Consider the following 21,397-nt stretch of genomic DNA (forward strand, 5'->3'; position numbering starts at 1 on the left):
ATAGGGGGGTGCTCCATCTGCTGTTTCTGCTGTAGGAGGTGAGGGCCCTCACCTCCTCCCTGTAGGCTGTCCTGTCGATGTGGATAGGGGGGTGCTCCCTCTGCTGTTTCTGCTGTAGGAGGTGAGGGCCCTCACCTCCTCCCTGTAGGCTGTCCTGTCGATGTGGATAGGGGGGTGCTCCCTCTGCTGTTTCTGCTGTAGGAGGTGAGGGCCCTCACCTCCTCCCTGTAGGCTGTCCTGTCGATGTGGATAGGGGGGTGCTCCCTCTGCTGTTTCTGCTGTAGGAGGTGAGGGCCCTCACCTCCTCCCTGTAGGCTTTCCGGTCGATGTGGATAGGGGGGTGCTCCCACTGCTGTTTCTGCTGTAGGAGGTGAGGGCCCTCACCTCCTCCCTGTAGGCTGTCCGGTCGATGTGGATAGGGGGGTGCTCCCTCTGCTGTTTCTGCTGTAGGAGGTGAGGGCCCTCACCTCCTCCCTGTAGGCTGTCCTGTCAATGTGGATAGGGGGGTGCTCCCTCTGCTGTTTCCTGAAGTCCACAATCATCTCCTTGGTCTGTTTGGATGTCTGATCTCTGTGGTAACAGAGGATAACTCTGATGCTGTCTGTATGGATGTCTGATCTCTGTGGTAACTGAGGATAATTCTGATGCTGTCTGTTTGGATGTGTGATCTCTGTGGTAACTGAGGATAACTCTGATTCTGTCTGTATGGATGTCTATTATTTATGACTTGTAGCTTATTATTAATGACTTGTAGCTTATTATTAATGACTTGTAGCTTATTATTAATGACTTGTAGCTTATGTTTAATGACTTGTAGCTTATTATTAATGACTTGTAGCTTATTATTAATGACTTGTAGCTTATTATTAATGACTTGTAGCTTATTATTAATGACTTGTAGCTTATTATTAATGACTTGTAGCTTATGTTTAATGACTTGTAGCTTATGTTTAATGACTTGTAGCTTATTATTAATGACTTGGAGCTTATGTTTAATTACTTGTAGCTTATGTTTCTCTGCTATGCAATCTGGTTTCAGAGCTGGTCATGGGTGCACCTCAGCCACGCTCAAGGTCCTAAACGATATCTTAACCGCCATCGATAAGAAACATTACTGTGCAGCCGTATTCATTGATCTGGCCAAGGCTTTCGACTCTGTCAATCACCATATCCTCATCGGCAGACTCGACAGCCTTGGTTTCTCAAATGATTGCCTCGCCTGGTTCACCAACTACTTCTCTGATAGAGTTCAGTGTGTCAAATCGGAGGGTCTGCTGTCCGGGCCTCTGGCAGTCTCTATGGGGGTGCCACAGGGTTCAATTCTTGGACCGACTCTCTTCTCTGTATACATCAATGAGGTCGCTCTTGCTGCTGGTGAGTCCCTGATCCACCTCTACGCAGACGACACCATTCTGTATACTTCCGGCCCTTCTTTGGACACTGTGTTAACAACCCTCCAGGCAAGCTTCAATGCCATACAACTCTCCTTCCGTGGCCTCCAATTGCTCTTAAATACAAGTAAAACTAAATGCATGCACTTCAACCGATCGCTACCTGCACCTACCCGCCTGTCCAACATCACTACTCTGGACGGCTCTGACTTACGTGGACAACTATAAATACTTAGGTGTCTGGTTAGACTGTAAACTCTCCTTCCAGACCCATATCAAACATCTCCAATCCAAAGTTAAATCTAGAATTGGCTTCCTATTTCGCAACAAAGCATCCTTCACTCATGCTGCCAAACATACCCTTGTAAAACTGAAAATCCTACCAATCCTCGACTTTGGCGATGTCATTTACAAAATAGCCTCCAATACCCTACTCAACAAATTGGATGCAGTCTATCACAGTGCAATCCGTTTTATCACCAAAGCCCCATATACTACCCACCATTGTGACCTGTACGCTCTCGTTGGCTGGCCCTCGCTTCATACTCGTCGCCAAACCCACTGGCTCCATGTCATCTACAAGACCATGCTAGGTAAAGTCCCCCCTTATCTCAGCTCGCTGGTCACCATAGCATCTCCCACCTGTAGCACACGCTCCAGCAGGTATATCTCTCTAGTCACCCCCAAAACCAATTCTTTCTTTGGCCGCCTCTCCTTCCAGTTCTCTGCTGCCAATGACTGGAACGAACTACAAAAATCTCTGAAACTGGAAACACTTATCTCCCTCACTAGCTTTAAGCACCAACTGTCAGAGCAGCTCACAGATTACTGCACCTGTACATAGCCCACCTATAATTTAGCCCAAACAACTACCTCTTTCCCAACTGTATTTAATTTTTATTTATTTATTTATTTTGCTCCTTTGCACCCCATTATTTTTATTTCTACTTTGCACATTCTTCCATTGCAAAACTACCATTCCAGTATTTTACTTGCTATATTGTATTTACTTTGCCATCATGGCCTTTTTTGCCTTTACCTCCCTTCTCACCTCATTTGCTCACATTGTATATAGACTTGTTTATACTGCATTATTGACTGTATGTTTGTTTTTACTCCATGTGTAACTCTGTGTCGTTTTATCTGTCGAACTGCTTTGCTCTTATCTTGGCCAGGTCGCAATTGTAAATGAGAACTTGTTCTCAACTTGCCTACCTGGTTAAATAAAGGTAAAATAAAAATAAATAAAAAATAAAAAATAAAAAAAACAAAAAAAACAATGTTTAATGACTTGTAGCTTATTATTAATGACTTGTAGCTTATGTTTAATGACTTGTAGCTTATTATTAATGACTTGTAGCTTATTATTAATGACTTGTAGCTTATTATTAATGACTTGTAGCTTATTATTAATGACTTGTAGCTTATTATTAATGACTTGTAGCTTATTATTAATGACTTGTAGCTTATTATTAATGACTTGTAGCTTATTATTAATGACTTGTAGCTTATTATTAATGACTTGTAGCTTATTATTAATGACTTGTAGCTTATTATTAATGACTTGAAGCTTATTATTAATGACTTGTAGCTTATTATTAATGACTTGTAGCTTATTATTAATGACTTGTAGCTTATTATTAATGACTTGTAGCTTATTATTAATGACTTGTAGCTTATTATTAATCACTTGTAGCTTATTATTAATGACTTGAAGCTTATTATTAATGACTTGTAGCTTATTATTAATGACTTGTCGCTTATTATTAATGACTTGTAGCTTATTATTAATGACTTGTAGCTTATGTTTAATGACTTGTAGCTTATTATTAATGACTTGTAGCTTATGTTTAATGACTTGTAGCTTATGTTTAATGACTTGAAGCTTATTATTAATGACTTGTAGCTTATTATTAATGACTTGAAGCTTATTATTAATGACTTGTAGCTTATTATTAATGACTTGAAGCTTATTATTAATGACTTGTAGCTTATTATTAATGACTTGTATGTGAGGTGGTGAAGTAATTAAATCCACTGGTATATTGTAATCCATTCTCAGACCTTTCTTCATTGTCTATTACTGTAACTCAACCATAGTTTCTGGTATATTGTACTGTAACCCAACCATAGTTTCTGGTATATTGTACTGTAACTCAACCATAGTTACTGGTATATTGTACTGTAACTCAACCATAGTTTCTGGTATATTGTACTGTAACTCAACCATAGTTTCTGGTATATTGTGTTGTAACTCAACCATAGTTTCTGGTATATTGTGTTGTAACTCAACCATAGTTTCTGGTATATTGTACTGTAACTCAACCATAGTTTCTGGTATATTGTACTGTAACTCAACCATAGTTTCTGGTATTTGTTATCTTTCTGGAGTCAGATAAACATGTTTATAATTGTTTCGTCTTATTACAAGTCGCACGTGAGGTACAGTATTTCTAATATCATAAATACCGTATATACACATTTTAAATATATTACTGCCCACTACAATGATGCATCCAGCTTCAGAGATACTAACTACAGCATTTCACATAGACAGAAATGACCCACACATTACAACACCATTTAATTGTTTTACCATCACAAAACAAAGGGTTAGTATGTTTTCCTGTCTACCATCTCATAGTGGTCTTTCCTTTGGGGGGGGGGGGGGTCAGGGTTATAATAATGGGTTAAGGGTTAGTATGTTTTCCTGTCTACCATCTCATAGTGGTCTTTCCTTTGGGGGGGGGGTCAGGGTTATAATAATGATTTAAGGGTTAGTATGTTTTCCTGTCGACCATCTCATAGTGGTCTTTCCTTTGGGGGGGGGGGTCAGGGTTATAATAAGGGGTTAAGGCTGACTCCCAATAACACATCTGGCTGTAGGTATCCAGAAGAAACTAGCTATTACCTTTAAAGATGAGGTTTGTTATAGTAAACTTTAGTTCTGCCCTGAACTTCTCTCCCTTCAACTAGGACACTGTTGTTCCCTTTGTGAATCAAGACATTGAGTAAAGTGAAGAGAATAGATGTGACCCGACTGAACAACCATGAAGGGTTGATGTGACTTATATCATGTAGCTATTATTTTACAACTGGTCTAATAATGTACAACAACAAATACAACGCTGGTCATCAAACTAAAGTATTTACTAAATAAACAGCATTTGGATTTAAAATACACACACACAGCTCAATCAAGTCAAAAAGGTCCATATTCCTTAGAAATGTCAACATGTTGTTGATGTAAATATAGAACATGCTGTAAACCAGTGTTTCCCAACCCTGGGGGTACAGGAGGACCAGAGTTGGGATGTTGGGGGGTACTGGAGGACCATAGTTGGGATGTTGGGGTACAGGAGGACCAGAGTTGGGGGTACAGGAGGACCAGAGTTGGGATGTTGGGGGGTACTGGAGGACCGGAGATGGGATGTTAGGGGTACTGGAGGACCAGAGTTGGGGGTACTGGAGGACCAGAGTTGGGGGTACTGGAGGACCAGAGTTGGGATGTTGGGGGGTACTGGAGGACCAGGGTTGGGATGTTGGGGGTACTGGAGGACCAGAGTTGGGCTGTTGGGGGGTACTGGAGGACCAGAGTTGGGCTGTTGGGGGGTACTGGAGGACCAGAGTTGGGCTGTTGGGGGGTACTGGAGGACCAGAGTTGGGCTGTTGGGGGGTACTGGAGGACCAGAGTTGGGCTGTTGGGGGGTACTGGAGGACCAGAGTTGGGCTGTTGGGGGGTACTGGAGGACCAGGGTTGGGCTGTTGGGGGGTACTGGAAGACCAGAGTTGGGCTGTTGGGGTGTACTGGAGGACCAGAGTTGGGATGTTGGGGGGTTCTGGAGGACCAGAGTTGGGGGTACAGGAGGACCAGAGTTAGGATGTTGGGGGGGTACTGGAGGACCAGAGTTGGGCTGTTGGGGGGTACTGGAGGACCAGAGTTGGGCTGTTGGGGGGTACTGGAGGACCAGAGTTGGGGGTACAGGAGGACCAGAGTTGGGATGTTGGGGGGTACAGGAGGACCAGAGTTGGGGGTACTGGACGACCAGAGCTGGGATGTTGGGGGGTACAGGAGGACCAGAGTTGGGGGTACTGGACGACCAGAGCTGGGGGTACAGGAGGACCAGAGTTAGGGGTACTGGAGGACCAGGGTTGGGCTGTTGGGGGTACTGGTGGACCAGAGTTAGAGGTACTGGAGGACCAGGGTTGGGCTGTTGGGGGTACTGAAGGACCAGAGTTGGGATGGTGGGGGTACTGAAGGACCAGGGTTGGGCTGTTGGGGGATACTGGAGGACCAGAGTTGGGCTGTTGGGGGATACTGGTGGACCAGAGTTAGAGGTACTGGAGGACCAGGGTTGGGCTGTTGGGGGTACTGAAGGACCAGAGTTGGGATGTTGGGGGTACTGAAGGACCAGGGTTGGGCTGTTGGGGGATACTGGAGGACCAGAGTTGGGCTGTTGGGGGATACTGGAGGACCAGGGTTGGGCTGTTGGGGGTACTGGAGGACCAGAGTTGGGCTGTTTGGGGGTACTGGAGGACCAGAGTTAGGATGTTGGGGGGTACTGGAGGACCAGAATTGGGCTGTTGGGGGGTACTGGGGGGTGGGGGTACGGGAGGACCAGAGTTGGGGGTACTGGAGGACCAGAGTTGGGATGTTGGGGGGTACTGGAGGAGCAGAGTTGGGCTATTGGGGGATACTGGAGGACCAGAGTTAGGATGTTGGGGGGTACTGGAGGACTAGAGTTGGGCTGTTGGGGGTACTGGGGGGTGGGGGTACTGGAGGACCAGAGTTGGGCTGTTGGGGGGTACTGGAGGACCAGAGTTAGGATGTTGGGGGGTACTGGAGGACTAGAGTTGGGCTGTTGGGGGTACTGGGGGGTGGGGGTACTGGAGGACCAGAGTTGGGATGTTGGGGGGTACTGAAGGACCAGGGTTGGGCTGTTGGGGTACTGGAGGACCAGGGTTGAGATGTTGGGGGTACTGGAGGAGCAGAGTTGGGCTATTGGGGGATACTGGAAGACCAGAGTTGGGCTGTTGGGGGATACTGGAGGACCAGAGTTGAGCTGTTGGGGGATACTGGAGGACCAGGGTGGGGGTACTGGAGGAGCAGAGTTGAGCTGTTGGGGGGTACTGGTGGACCAGAGTTGGGCTGTTGGGTGTGTACTGGAGGACCAGAGTTGGGCTGTTGGGGGTACTGGGGGGTGGGGGTACTGGAGGACCAGAGTTGAGCTGTTGGGTGGGTACTGGAGGACCAGAGTTGGGCTGTTGGGGGGTACTGGAGGACCAGGGTCGGGCTGTTGGGGGGGTAAAGGAGGACCAGAGTTTGGCTGTTGGGGGAACTGGAGGACCAGAGTTGGGGGTACTGGAGGACCAGAGTTAGGATGTTGGGGGGTACTGGAGGACCAGAGTTGGGATGTTTGGGGGTACTGGAGGACCAGAGTTGGGCGGTTGGGGGTACTGGAGGACCAGAGTTAGGATGTTGGGGGGGTACTGGAGAACCAGAGTTGGGCTGTTGGGGGGTACAGAAGGACCAGAGTTGGGCTGTTGGGAGTACTGGAGGACCAGAGTTGGGCTGTTGGGGGGTACTGGAGGACCAGAGTTGGGCTGTTGGGAGTACTGGAGGACCAGAGTTGGGCTGTTGGGAGTACTGGAGGACCAGAGTTGGGCTGTTGGGGGGTACTTGAGGACCAGAGTTGGGCTGTTGGGAGTACTGGAGGACCAGAGTTGGGCTGTTGGGGGGTACTGGAGGACCAGAGTTGGGCTGTTGGGGGGTTCTGGAGGACCAGAGTTGGGCTGTTGGGGGGTACTGGAGGACCAGAGTTGGGCTGTTGGGGGGTACTGGAGGACCAGAGTTGGGCTGTTGGGGGGTACTGGAGGACCAGAGTTGGGCTGTTGGGGGGTTCTGGAGGACCAGAGTTGGGCTGTTGGGGGGTACTGGAGGACCAGAGTTGGGCTGTTGGGGGGTACTGGAGGACCAGAGTTGGGCTGTTGGGGGGTACTGGAGGACCAGAGTTGGGCTGTTGGGGGGTTCTGGAGGACCAGAGTTGGGCTGTTGGGGGGTACTGGAGGACCAGAGTTGGGCTGTTGGGGGGTACTGGAGGACCAGAGTTGGGCTGTTGGGGGGTACTGGAGGACCAGAGTTGGGCTGTTGGGGGGTACTGGAGGAACAGAGGTGGGCTGTTGGGAGTACTGGAGGACCAGAGTTGGGCTGTTGGGGGGTACTGGAGGACCAGAGTTGGGCTGTTGGGAGTACTGGAGGACCAGAGTTGGGCTGTTGGGGGGTACTGGAGGACCAGAGTTGGGCTGTTGGGGGGTACTGGAGGACCAGAGTTGGGCTGTTGGGGGTTCTGGAGGACCAGAGTTGGGCTGTTGGGGGGGTACTGGAGGACCAGAGTCGGGCTGTTGGGGGGTACTGGAGGACCAGAGTTGGGCTGTTGGGGGTACGGGAGGACCAGAGTTGGGCTGTTGGGGGGTACTGGAGGACCAGAGTTGGGCTGTTGGGGGGTACTGGAGGACCAGAGTTGGGCTGTTGGGGGGTACTGGAGGACCAGAGTTGGGCTGTTGGGGGGTACTGGAGGACCAGAGTTGGGCTGTTGGGGGGTACTGGAGGACCAGAGTTGGGCTGTTGGGGGGTACTGGAGGACCAGAGTTGGGCTGTTGGGGGGTACTGGAGGACCAGAGTTGGGCTGTTGGGGGGTACTGGAGGACCAGAGTTGGGCTGTTGGGGGGTACTGGAGGACCAGAGTTGGGCTGTTGGGGGGTACTGGAGGACCAGAGTTGGGCTGTTGGGGGGTACTGGAGGACCAGAGTTGGGCTGTTGGGGGGTACTGGAGGACCAGAGTTGGGCTGTTGGGGGGTACTGGAGGACCAGAGTTGGGCTGTTGGGGGGTACTGGAGGACCAGAGTTGGGATGTTGGGAGTACTGGAGGACCAGAGTTGGGCTGCTGGGGGGTACTGGAGGACCAGAGTTGGGATGTTGGGAGTACTGGAGGACCAGAGTTGGGCTGCTGGGGGGTACTGGAGGACCAGAGTTGGGCTGTTGGGGGGTACTGGAGGACCAGAGTTGGGCTGTTGGGGGGTACTGGAGGACCAGAGTTGGGCTGCTGGGGGGTACTGGAGGACCAGAGTTGGGCTGTTGGGGGGTACTGGAGGACCAGTGTTGGGCTGTTGGGAGTACTGGAGGACCAGAGTTGGGCTGTTGGGGGGTACTGGAGGACCAGGGTTGGGATGTTGGGAGTACTGGAGGACCAGAGTTGGGCTGCTGGGGGGTACTGGAGGACCAGAGTTGGGCTGTTGGGGGGTACTGGAGGACCAGAGTTGGGTTGTTGGGGGGTACTGGAGGACCAGAGTTGGGCTGCTGGGGGGTACTGGAGGACCAGAGTTGGGCTGTTGGGAGTACTGGAGGACCAGAGTTGGGCTGTTGGGGGGTACTGGAGGACCAGAGTTGGGCTGTTGGGGGGTACTGGAGGACCAGAGTTGGGCTGTTGGGAGTACTGGAGGACCAGAGTTGGGCTGTTGGGAGTACTGGAGTACCAGAGTTGGGCTGTTGGGGTGTACTGGAGGACCAGAGTTGGGCTGCTGGGGGGTACTGGAGGACCAGAGTTGGGCTGTTGGGAGTACTGGAGGACCAGAGTTGGGCTGTTGGGGGGTACTGGAGGACCAGAGTTGGGCTGTTGGGGGGTACTGGAGGACCAGAGTTGGGCTGTTGGGAGTACTGGAGGACCAGAGTTGGGCTGTTGGGAGTACTGGAGGACCAGAGTTGGGCTGTTGGGGGTACTGGTGGACCAGAGTTAGAGGTACTGGAGGACCAGGGTTGGGCTGTTGGGGGTACTGGAGGACCAGAATTGGGCTGTTGGGGGGTACTGGGGGTGGGGGTACAGGAGGACCAGAGTTGGGGGTACTGGAGGACCAGAGTTGGGATGTTGGGGGGTACTGGAGGAGCAGAGTTGGGCTATTGGGGGATACTGGAGGACCAGAGTTGGGCTGTTGGGGGTACTGGGGGGTGGGGGTACTGGAGGACCAGAGTTGGGCTGTTGGGGGGTACTGGAGGACCAGAGTTAGGATGTTGGGGGGTACTGGAGGACTAGAGTTGGGCTGTTGGGGGTACTGGGGGGTGGGGGTACTGGAGGACCAGAGTTGGGATGTTGGGGTACTGGAGGACCAGGGTTGAGATGTTGGGGGTACTGGAGGAGCAGAGTTGGGCTATTGGGGGATACTGGAAGACCAGACTTGGGCTGTTGGGGGATACTGGAGGACCAGAGTTGAGCTGTTGGGGGATACTGGAGGACCAGGGTGGGGGTACTGGAGGAGCAGAGTTGAGCTGTTGGGGGGTACTGGTGGACCAGAGTTGGGCTCTTGGGTGTGTACTGGAGGACCAGGTTTGGGCTGTTGGGGGTACTGGGGGGTGGGGGGTACTGGAGGACCAGAGTTGAGCTGTTGGGTGGGTACTGGAGGACCAGAGTTGGGCTGTTGGGGGGTACTGGAGGACCAGGGTCGGGCTGTTGGGGGGGTAAAGGAGGACCAGAGTTTGGCTGTTGGGGGGTACTGTAGGACCAGAGTTGGGCTGTTGGGAGTACTGGAGGACCAGAGTTGGGCTGTTGGGAGTACTGGAGGACCAGAGTTGGGCTGTTGGGGGGTACTGGAGGACCAGAGTTGGGCTGTTGGGGGGTACTGGAGGACCAGAGTTGGGCTGCTGGGGGGTACTGGAGGACCAGAGTTGGGCTGTTGGGAGTACTGGAGGACCAGAGTTGGGCTGTTGGGGGGTACTGGAGGACCAGAGTTGGGCTGTTGGGGGGTACTGGAGGACCAGAGTTGGGCTGTTGGGAGTACTGGAGGACCAGAGTTGGGCTGTTGGGAGTACTGGAGGACCAGAGTTGGGCTGTTGGGGGTACTGGTGGACCAGAGTTAGAGGTACTGGAGGACCAGGGTTGGGCTGTTGGGGGTACTGGAGGACCAGAATTGGGCTGTTGGGGGGTACTGGGGGGTGGGGGTACAGGAGGACCAGAGTTGGGGGTACTGGAGGACCAGAGTTGGGATGTTGGGGGGTACTGGAGGAGCAGAGTTGGGCTATTGGGGGATACTGGAGGACCAGAGTTGGGCTGTTGGGGGTACTGGGGGGTGGGGGTACTGGAGGACCAGAGTTGGGCTGTTGGGGGGTACTGGAGGACCAGAGTTAGGATGTTGGGGGGTACTGGGGGGTGGGGGTACTGGAGGACCAGAGTTGGGCTGTTGGGGGGTACTGGAGGACCAGAGTTAGGATGTTGGGGGGTACTGGAGGACTAGAGTTGGGCTGTTGGGGGTACTGGGGGGGTGGGGGTACTGGAGGACCAGAGTTGGGATGTTGGGGGGTACTGAAGGACCAGGGTTGGGCTGTTGGGGTACTGGAGGACCAGGGTTGAGATGTTGGGGGTACTGGAGGAGCAGAGTTGAGCTGTTGGGGGGTACTGGTGGACCAGAGTTGGGCTCTTGGGTGTGTACTGGAGGACCAGAGTTGGGCTGTTGGGGGTACTGGGGGGTGGGGGTACTGGAGGACCAGAGTTGAGCTGTTGGGTGGGTACTGGAGGACCAGAGTTGGGCTGTTGGGGGGTACTGGAGGACCAGGGTCGGGCTGTTGGGGGGGTAAAGGAGGACCAGAGTTTGGCTGTTGGGGGAACTGGAGGACCAGGGTTGGGCTGTTGGGGGTACTGGAGGACCAGAGTTGGGGGTACTGGAGGACCAGAGTTAGGATGTTGGGGGGTACTGGAGGACCAGAGTTGGGATGTTTGGGGGTACTGGAGGACCAGAGTTGGGCTGTTGGGGGTACTGGAGGACCAGAGTTGGGCTGTTGGGGGTACTGGAGGACCAGAGTTGGGATGTTGGGAGTACTGGAGGACCAGAGTTGGGCTGCTGGGGGGTACTGGAGGACCAGAGTTGGGCTGTTGGGGGGTACTGGAGGACCAGAGTTGGGCTGCTGGGGGGTACTGGAGGACCAGAGTTGGGCTGTTGGGGGGTACTGGAGGACCAGAGTTGGGCTGTTGGGAGTACTGGAGGACCAGCGTTGGGCTGTTGGGGGGTACTGGAGGACCAGGGTTGGGATGTTGGGAGTACTGGAGGACCAGAGTTGGGCTGTTGGGGGGTACTGGAGGACCAGAGTTGGGATGTTTGGGGGTACTGGAGGACCAGAGTTGGGCTGTTGGGGGTACTGGAGGACCAGAGTTGGGCTGTTGGGGGTACTGGAGGACCAGAGTTGGGATGTTGGGAGTACTGGAGGACCAGAGTTGGGCTGCTGGGGGGTACTGGAGGACCAGAGTTGGGCTGTTGGGGGGTACTGGAGGACCAGAGTTGGGCTGTTGGGGGGTACTGGAGGACCAGAGTTGGGCTGCTGGGGGGTACTGGAGGACCAGAGTTTTGCTGTTGGGGGGTACTGGAGGACCAGAGTTGGGCTGTTGGGAGTACTGGAGGACCAGCGTTGGGCTGTTGGGGGGTACTGGAGGACCAGGGTTGGGATGTTGGGAGTACTGGAGGACCAGAGTTGGGCTGCTGGGGGGTACTGGAGGACCAGAGTTGGGCTGTTGGGGGGTACTGGAGGACCAGATTTGGGTTGTTGGGGGGTACTGGAGGACCAGGGTTGGGATGTTGGGAGTACTGGAGGACCAGAGTTGGGCTGTTGGGGGGTACTGGAGGACCAGAGTTGGGCTGTTGGGAGTACTGGAGGACCAGAGTTGGGCTGTTGGGGGGTACTGGAGGACCAGGGTTGGGATGTTGGGAGTACTGGAGGACCAGAGTTGGGCTGCTGGGGGGTACTGGAGGACCAGAGTTGGGCTGTTGGGGGGTACTGGAGGACCAGGGTTGGGATGTTGGGAGTACTGGAGGACCAGAGTTGGGCTGTTGGGGGGTACTGGAGGACCAGAGTTGGGCTGTTGGGGGGTACTGGAGGACCAGAGTTGGGCTGCTGGGGGGTACTGGAGGACCAGAGTTGGGCTGTTGGGAGTACTGGAGGACCAGAGTTGGGCTGTTGGGGGGTACTGGAGGACCAGAGTTGGGCTGTTGGGGGGTACTGGAGGACCAGAGTTGGGCTGTTGGGAGTACTGGAGGACCAGAGTTGGGCTGTTGGGAGTACTGGAGGACCAGAGTTGGGCTGTTGGGGGTACTGGTGGACCAGAGTTAGAGGTACTGGAGGACCAGGGTTGGGCTGTTGGGGGTACTGGTGGACCACAGTTAGAGGTACTGGAGGACCAGAGTTGGGCTGTTGGGGGTTCTGGAGGACCAGAGTTGGGCTGTTGGGGGTACTGGAGGACCAGAGTTGGGCTGTTGGGAGTACTGGGGACCAGGTTGGCTGTTGGGGGGTTCTGGAGGACCAGAGTTGGCTGTTGGGGGTACTGGAGGACCAGAGTTGGGCTGTTGGGGGGTACTGGAGGACCAGAGTTGGGCTGTTGGGGGGTACTGGAGGACCAGGGTTGGGATGTTGGGGGGTACTGGAGGACCAGAGTTGGGCTGTTGGGGGGTACTGGAGGACCAGAGTTGGGCTGCTGGGGGGTACTGGAGGACCAGAGTTGGGCTGTTGGGGGGTACTGGAGGACCAGAGTTGGGCTGTTGGGGGGTACTGGAGGACCAGAGTTGGGCTGTTGGGGGTACTGGTGGACCAGAGTTAGAGGTACTGGAGGACCAGGGTTGGGCTTTTGGGGGTACTGGTGGACCAGAGTTAGAGGTACTGGAGGACCAGAGTTGGGCTGTTGGGGGGTACTGGAGGACCAGAGATGGGCTGTTGGGAGGTACAGGAGGACCAGAGTTGGGCTGTTGGGGGGTACTGGAGGACCAGAGTTGGGCTGTTGGGGGGTACTGGAGGACCAGAGTTGGGCTGTTGGGGGGTACTGGAGGACCAGAGTTGGGCTGTTGGGGGGTACATGAGGACCAGAGTTGGGCTGTTGGGGGGTTCTGGAGGACCAGAGTTGGGATGTTGGGAGTACTGGAGGACCAGAGTTGGGCTGTTGGGGGTTACTGGAGGACCAGAGTTGGGCTGTTGGGGGGTACTGGAGGACCAGGGTTGGGCTGTTGGGGGGTACTGGAGGACCAGAGTTGGGCTGTTGGGGGGTACTGGAGGACCAGAGTTGGGCTGTTGGGGGGTACTGGAGGACCAGAGTTGGGCTGTTGGGGGGTACTGGAGGACCAGAGTTGGGCTGTTGGGGGGTACTGGAGGACCAGAGTTGGGCTGTTGGGGGGTACTGGAGGACCAGAGTTGGGATGTTGGGGGGTACTGGAGGACCAGAGTTGGGCTGTTGGGGGGTACTGGAGGACCAGAGTTGGGCTGTTGGGGGGTACTGGAGGACCAGAGTTGGGATGTTGGGGGGTACTGGAGGACCAGAGTTGGGCTGTTGGGGGGTACTGGAGGACCAGAGTTGGGCTGTTGGGGGTACTGGAAGACCAGAGTTGGGCTGTTGGGGGGTACTGGAGGACCAGGGTTGGGCTGTTGGGGGGTACTGGAGGACCAGAGTTGGGCTGTTTGGGGGTACTGGAGGACCAGAGTTGGGCTGTTGGGGGTACTGGAGGACCAGAGTTGGGCTGTTGGGGGATACTGGAGGACCAGAGTTGGGCTGTTGGGGGGGTACTGGAGGACCAGAGTTGGGCTGTTGGGGGGTACTGGAGGACCAGAGTTGGGCTGTTGGGGGGTACTGGAGGACCAGGGTTGGGCTGTTGGGGGATACTGGAGGACCAGAGTTGGGCTGTTGGGGGGGTACTGGAGGACCAGAGTTGGGCTGTTGGGGGGTACTGGAGGACCAGAGTTGGGCTGTTGGGGGGTACTGGAGGACCAGGGTTGGGCTGTTGGGGGTACTGGAGGACCAGAGTTGGGAAACAGTGCTGTAAATGATACTTAGTGACTTTAAAAATAGAGTAGAATATAAAAGTGTCTAAACTCACATTTACACATAATTTTAGAAAAAAACAAGTCTTACATTGTCATGGCAACAGACAACCAAGACAGGATTTAATAGAATCAATATCTAGAACACAGCTCTTCTGGACAAGGAGAGCCTGAACACAGACTAGACAGGATTTAATAGAATCACTATCAGTCTACTGGAAAAGGAGAGACTGAACACAGACTAGACAGGATTTAATAGAATCAGTATCTAGAACACAGTTCTTCTGGACAAGGAGACACTGAACACAGACTAGACAGGGTTTAATAGAATCAGTATCATTCCACTGGAAAAGAAGAGACTGAACACAGACTAGACAGGATTTAATAGAATCAGTATCTAGAACACAGCTCTTCTGGACAAGGAGACACTGAACACAGACTAGACAGGGTTTAATAGAATCAGTATCATTCCACTGGAAAAGAAGAGACTGAACACAGACCAGACAGGATTTAATAGAATCAGTATCTAGAACACAGCTCTTCTGGACAAGGAGAGACTGAACACAGACTAGACAGGGTTTAATAGAATCAGTATCTAGAACACAGCTCTTCTGGACAAGGAGAGACTGAACACAGACTAGACAGGATTTAATAGAATCAGTATCTAGAACACAGCTCTTCTGGAAAAGAAGAGACTGAACACAGACTAGACTGGATTTAATAGAATCAGTATCTAGAACACAGCTCTTCTGGACAAGGAGAGACTGAACACAAACAATACAACAAACATATTGGTACGTCAACAGATGCATCCACTGTACAGCAGAAGAGGTTGTCGTCCTGGTTAATAGATACAACAGGAGCTGAAGACCAGATGCTGAGCGATACACAGGGATGCATATATATAAATGGAGTCCTTGGAAAGAAGGGGGTGTGGAATAGAATGGAGGGGATTCTGAACCACATTCAGTGGTTCAGATGGAAAGTTAAGGGCAAAGAGGAAATGGGACGAATCAAGCACCTGACTACCCGAGATGAACGTTCACACAATGGAATGGAACAAGGACAATGGAAAAGTGGTTCTGAATCGTACAATAGCGTTATGTTGAAACCTTAGCCGTCGTTGAATTCCAACCCAAATGTCAACCCAATACCTTTCCTGAACAGTTAGTTTTAAATCAAAGCACAACATGGTAAAACTGTCTGTCATCTTCCAAGTAGATATATTTCTCGTCTTCCAAGTAAATATATTTATCGTATTCTTTCATTTTAATTTAAAATCATTTGAAACACATTTTAAAACATACCAAATACAGAGTGACATGTCCTGCTCTACCTGGGTGGTGTACAGAAGGGTGGGGGGTGTACAGAAGAAAAACACAATATCAAACAATGTAAAATGGTGACATGTCTTGATCATGGTACCGTTCTTTCTATACATCACCATGGGAACAGAAAGCCCCTCCCCTATTCTGTCACACACAACTCACTTCACATGTGGAAGTCTCTCTCCCAACTGGACCAACATATATGTACAGACATCTTTATTTGGCCGTGACGTTGTAAAAGTTTGCAAAATTCCACTAACTTTCCCCAAATTCCCACGTTTAAGCAGGAAGTCTGTGAATCCTCCCGCCAAGATGTTTTGAGAACCTGTGGAAAGTCACAGGAATTTTACAACCCTTGATGCTGTAGATGTTTAGCTGTTTTCACTCCAGGATCTTCTCCCGTGTGTCGGGCAGTTTGGTGGCCAGCAGACCTCCACAGGCCAGCGCTGCGAACGCCAGGAAAATGGGGATGATCTTTGTGATGCCGATGAACTTGGCAAAGATGACGCTGCCAATAATGGCTGCCAGCTTACAGGTACCGTTCAGCACTCCGAACGCTGTGCATCTGAGGAAGAGAGAGGTAGAGACATCAGTGGGTTTAGGGCAGGTGCTTAAAGGACAGTTTACAACAGTGTTTCTTAACCGGCGGGTCGGGAGGTTTTGAATGGATCACAGGTGCCTGAGTAAAAACTACCTGGTTCAATTTGAAACAACCTGCTTCAGTTTGGGTCCCAAGGCAAAACCAGTTGAAAACCTTTGGTTTATAGTATTTATCCACAAAACTCCTTCAATTATTCACAATTTCCAATGACCACCTAAATCCTTCATCATGAACAACACAAACATCCGTCTGATACCAGGACATTGACATGGAGATTGTGGTTCTCTGTACCTTTTAGCAGAAGGGTAGATTTCTACTGTGATAACTTCCAGTCCGTTCCAGGCCGCAACGCTGGTAGCGTAGAAAAGGCACTGAAATAATATAACTGCCCCCTGACTGAAGCTGAGGAGCAGGAGGAACGTACAAACTGCTGATATCAGCATAGAACCACCTGGTGGAGAGAGAGAGAGAGAGAGAGAGAGAGAGAGAGAGAGAGAGAGAGAGAGACAGAGAGAGAGAGAGACAGAGACAGACAGACAGACAGACAGACAGACAGACAGACAGACAGGGGGGGGGGGCAGAGAGGGAGAGAGAGAGAGAGACAGAGAGAGGGGGGGCAGAGAGGGAGAGAGAGGGAGACAGAGTGAAAGAGACAGACAGAGAGAGAGAGAATGATTTCAGAGTTGCTGCCATAGTTTCAGGTTGTTTTGTACCATTGACTATTTTCCCACTGAGCCACATATGTGTCTTCACTTCCCTCACCTATAATTTTGATCCTTCCTATCTTGTCCATGAAGAGGGCTGACAGGATGTTGCCTGGCAGTGTCGCTAGACTCCCCAGGAAGCTGACCATGTAGATGACGATGTCGTTCTCCTCCTGGAAGTTCAGATGGCAGCCTTTCTTCGGATGGAGAAACGTGGCATTTTCCATCCGACAGTCTATAAACTTAGAGTCTTCCCAAAGGTCTGCCAGTCACGGAGATAAAGGACAGTCCCAAATGAGATCATAAGGGGATCTGTGCTCTGTTCAACGTCACGTTTACAGTGCATTCAGAAAGCATTCAGAACCCTTCACTTGTCCTACTTTCTGTTACATTACAGTATTACTCTCAAATGTTTTTATTTTTTTTATTTTATTCACTCATAAATCTACACACAATACACCATAATTACAAAGCAAAAACAGGTTTTTAGAAATCTTTGCAAATGTCTTAAAATTTAAACATGGAAATATCACATTCAGACCCTTTACTCAGTACTTTATTGAAGCACTTTGGCAGCGATTACAGCACTGAGTCTTCTCGGGTGTGACGCTACCAGCTTGGCACACCTGTATTTGGGTAGTTTCTTCACTGCAGATCCTCTCAAGTTCTGTCAGGTTGGATAGGGAGCGTCGCTGCTCAGCTATTTTCAGGTCTCTCCAGAGATGTTCGATTGGATTCAAGTCCGGGCTCTGGCTCGGCCACTCAAGGACATTCAGAGATTTGACCCGAAGCCACCCTTGTATTGTCTTGGCTGTGTGCTTAGGGTCGTTGTCCTGTTGGAAGGTGAACTTTCGCTCCAGTCTGAGGTCCTGAGTGCTCTGGAGCAGGTTTTCATCAAGGGTCTCTCTGTACTTTGCTCAGTTCATCTTTCCCTCAAACCTAACTAGTCTCCCAGTCCCTGCCACTGAAAAACATCCCCACAGCATGATGCTGCCACCACCATGCTTCACTGTAGGGATGGTGCCAGGTTTCCTCCAGACTTGATGCTTGGCATTCAAGCGAAAGAGTTCAATCTTGGTTTCATCAGAAACGGGAATCTTGTTTCTCATCATCTGAGAGTCCTTAGATGCCTTTTGGCAAACTCCAAGTGGGCTGTCATGTGCCTTTTACTGAAGAGTGGTTTCCATCTGGCCAGTCTACCATAAAGGCCTGATTGCTAGAGTGCTGCAGAGATGGTTGTCCTTTTGGAAGGTTCTCCCATCTCCACAGAGGAACTCTGGAGCTCTGTCATAGTGAACATGGGCGTCTTAGTCACCTCCCTAACCAAGTCCCTTCTCCCCCAATTGCTCAGTTTGGCCGGGCGGCCAGCTCTAGGAAGAGTCTTGGTGATTCCAAACTTCTTCCATTTAAGAATGATGGAGGCCACTGTGTTCTTCGGGACAGAAATGTTTTGGCACCCTTCCCAAGATCTGTGCCATGACACAATCCTGTGTCGGAGCTCTACGGACAATTCCTTCGACCTCATGGCTTGGTTTTTGCTCTGACATGCACTGTCAACTGTGGGACCTTATATAGACAGGTGTGTGCATTTCCAAATCATTTTCAATCAATTGAATTTATCACAGGTGGACTCCAATCAAGTTGTAGAAACATCTCAAGGATGATCAATGGAAACAGGATACACCTGAGCTCATGTTTGAGTCTTAAAGCAAAGAATCCCAATGCTTATGTAAATAACCTCTTGGTGCACCGATCCCTCTTGCGGGATCATTTTTGTCAACATCCGCTGAATTGCAGAGCGCCAAATTTAAATGAAATTACAAAAAATATTGAATTTTCATGAAATCACACCAAAATATACCAAAACACAGCTTAACTTGTTGTTAATCCACCTGGCATGTTAGATTTCAAAAATGCTTTTCAGCGAAAGCAAACCAAGCGTTTATGTTAGGGCAGCTCTCTCAGCAGACAAAACATTACAAACAGCTAGCAGCAAAGTAGATTGGTCACGAAACTCAGAAAAGCAATAAAATGAATTGCTTACCTTTGATGATATTCCCAGACTCCCAGTTACACAATAAATGTTTGTTTTTTTATATCCAAAAACCTCCATTTGGTTGGTGCGTTTTGTTGAGTAATCCACAGGATCGTGTTGATCACGACGGGCAGATGAAAATTCCAAATAGTATCCGTAAAGTTCGTAGAAACATGTCAAAGTTTTTTATAATCAATCCTCAGGTTGTTTTTACAATTAATAATCGATAATATTTCAACCGGACGGTAGCTTTTTCAATAGGAGAGAGAGAGAAAAGGTCTGCTCCAAGCTGCTCGCGCATGTAAAACTCTGGGGACACACAGCTATCCACTGACGCGATGTGATCATTCTCGCTCATTTTTCAGAATAAAAGCCTAAAACTATGTCTAAATACTGTAATCTGGTTGATATCCCTTTAAATGGAGGGTAGGCATGCAATGGAACAGAGGTTTCAAAATAACAGCACTTCCTGGTTGGATTTTCCTCGGGTTTTCGCCTGCAATATCTGTTCTGTTATACTCACAGACAATCTTTTGACAGTTTTGGAAACTTTAGAGTGTTCTCTATCCTAATCTGCATATTATATGCATATTCTAGCTTCTGGACCCGAGAAATAAGCAGTTTAATTTGGGTACGTTTTTCATCCAAACATCAAAATACTGCCCCCTAGTCTCAAGAAGATAAGGTATTTATTTTTTATAAATCAGTGAACATAAAAATTTAAAAAAATCCGCTTTGTCATTGTGAGGATTTATGTGTAGATTGATAAGGATTTTTTAAATATTTTGAATCCATTTTAGAATAGGGCTGGAACGTAAATAATGTGGAACATTATGAGGGGTCTGAATACCTTCCGAATGCACTGTACATCACATACATAATACACCTCACATATCAATGGCTAAGGTGAACAGCAAGGGAGACATTGTACAACCTTGTCTGGTCTCTCTATGGAGCTTGAATCAGGGATAAATGGATTGATTTGTGAGAATCTATGCACAGATATAACACCTACCTGTGTTATAGAAGACCGTGTTCTTGATGGTGCAGTTCTCAAAGTATGTGTTGGTTGACCTGACGTCCTCAAAGTAACAGTTCTCAAACAGGGAATCTTCAAACTTCACAGACTTGATCTCTATATCCATGAACCTAGATAAGAGATAGCACAAGGTTTTTTTTAGAGAGAGAACAGCCCTGCTTCAGGGAAGACATCTGACAACATTGTAACGTACTAGTTGTCCACTCAAAATATCCCATCTGTGACATACTTGTCATGGACATATTCTCCCTCTTTGTGGATCTGGTTGACCAGGGAGAAGTTGAAGTGGAATCGCTCCACTCGTTCTCGATGGAAGAGTTTCACCTTGGACTCGTACTCCTCATACTGCATGTACTTGATCATGTCAGGGAACCACACCGACAGTCCGTGGTAGCTGAGACACAGAAGTAACAGTACCCCGTCATGATTGACACGTCCAATAGTGACTTGGCAGTGCTCTCGACAGGTAGCAAGCTATCACGTGTTAGATATGCAGACGTTCCCCATCTGGAGAGCTTTGACTGGATTGGATATCTCCTGTGTTGGTTGAGGAGCACCTGATGGGATAACAGGGGGGTCTGTTGAATATACTCACAACAAAAGGTTACTACTGTTTGTTTACCTGAAGGCCATGGTGAACCAGACGATAGCCAGGAACAGACCCTGCAGTCTGAGGTCTGGTGCTGCCAGGGACATCACGTTCTGCATCACCTGGAGACATAGAATCAACAACACAAACAAGTCATCCTCCTGGTTCAGACACACTCTTATCAGCAGTGCTATTGACAGTTTTCAACACACTCTTATGAGCAGTGCTATTGACAGTTTTCAACACAGTCTTATGAGCAGTGCTATTGACAGTTTTCAACACACTCTTATGAGCAGTGCTATTGACAGTTTTCAACACACTCTTATGAGCAGTGCTATTGACAGTTTTCAACACACTCTTATGAGCAGTGCTATTGACAGTTTTCAACACACTCTTATGAGCAGTGCTATTGACAGTTTTCAACACACTCTTATGAGCAGTGCTATTGACAGTTTTCAACACACTCTTATGAGCAGTGCTATTGACAATGTTGAAAAACTCTAACATTTTAAATCAAGAATATGTACTGTAGCAATCTAACACCTAGCATCCTCCTAGTGTTTAGGATCTCTTGGTGTAATGGCTGAGGTGTTGTGTTGACAGTCGCTGGACACTGATTGAATCCCGGTTGGGGCTCCCCCCTGAAATGGCTACTAGATGTTACCTGTTTGAGGAGGTTGGTGTGTCTGACAGTCCAGCTGTTACCTGTTTGAGGAGGTTGGTGTCTGACAGTCCAGCTGTTACCTGTTTGAGGAGGTTGGTGTCTGACAGTCCAGCTGTTACCTGTTTGAGGAGGTTGGTGTGTGACGGTCCTGCTGTTACCTGTTTGAGGAGGTTGGTGTGTCTGACAGTCCTGCTGTTACCTGTTTGAG

At 50.2% G+C, this 21,397-nt stretch overlaps 1 protein-coding gene across 1 annotated transcript in view; it reads right to left on the minus strand.

The window, feature by feature from the left end:
* Nucleotides 1-14,464: 14,464 nt before the first annotated feature.
* LOC116352978 (synaptic vesicle glycoprotein 2B-like) overlaps nt 14,465-21,397 on the minus strand; it is a 58,233-nt gene continuing 51,300 nt past the window's right edge. The window contains exons 8-13 of the mRNA XM_031820389.1: nt 20,559-20,647; nt 20,166-20,330; nt 19,913-20,046; nt 16,921-17,124; nt 16,450-16,609; nt 14,465-16,122 (exon numbers count right to left, since the gene is read on the minus strand). Coding sequence (XP_031676249.1) covers nt 15,939-16,122; nt 16,450-16,609; nt 16,921-17,124; nt 19,913-20,046; nt 20,166-20,330; nt 20,559-20,647 — 936 coding nt within the window. The 3' untranslated portion in view covers nt 14,465-15,938. The remainder of the gene's footprint in view (nt 16,123-16,449; nt 16,610-16,920; nt 17,125-19,912; nt 20,047-20,165; nt 20,331-20,558; nt 20,648-21,397) is intronic.

Source organism: Oncorhynchus kisutch, unplaced genomic scaffold (assembly GCF_002021735.2).
Source record: "Oncorhynchus kisutch isolate 150728-3 unplaced genomic scaffold, Okis_V2 scaffold3334, whole genome shotgun sequence".
NCBI lineage: Eukaryota > Metazoa > Chordata > Actinopteri > Salmoniformes > Salmonidae > Oncorhynchus > Oncorhynchus kisutch.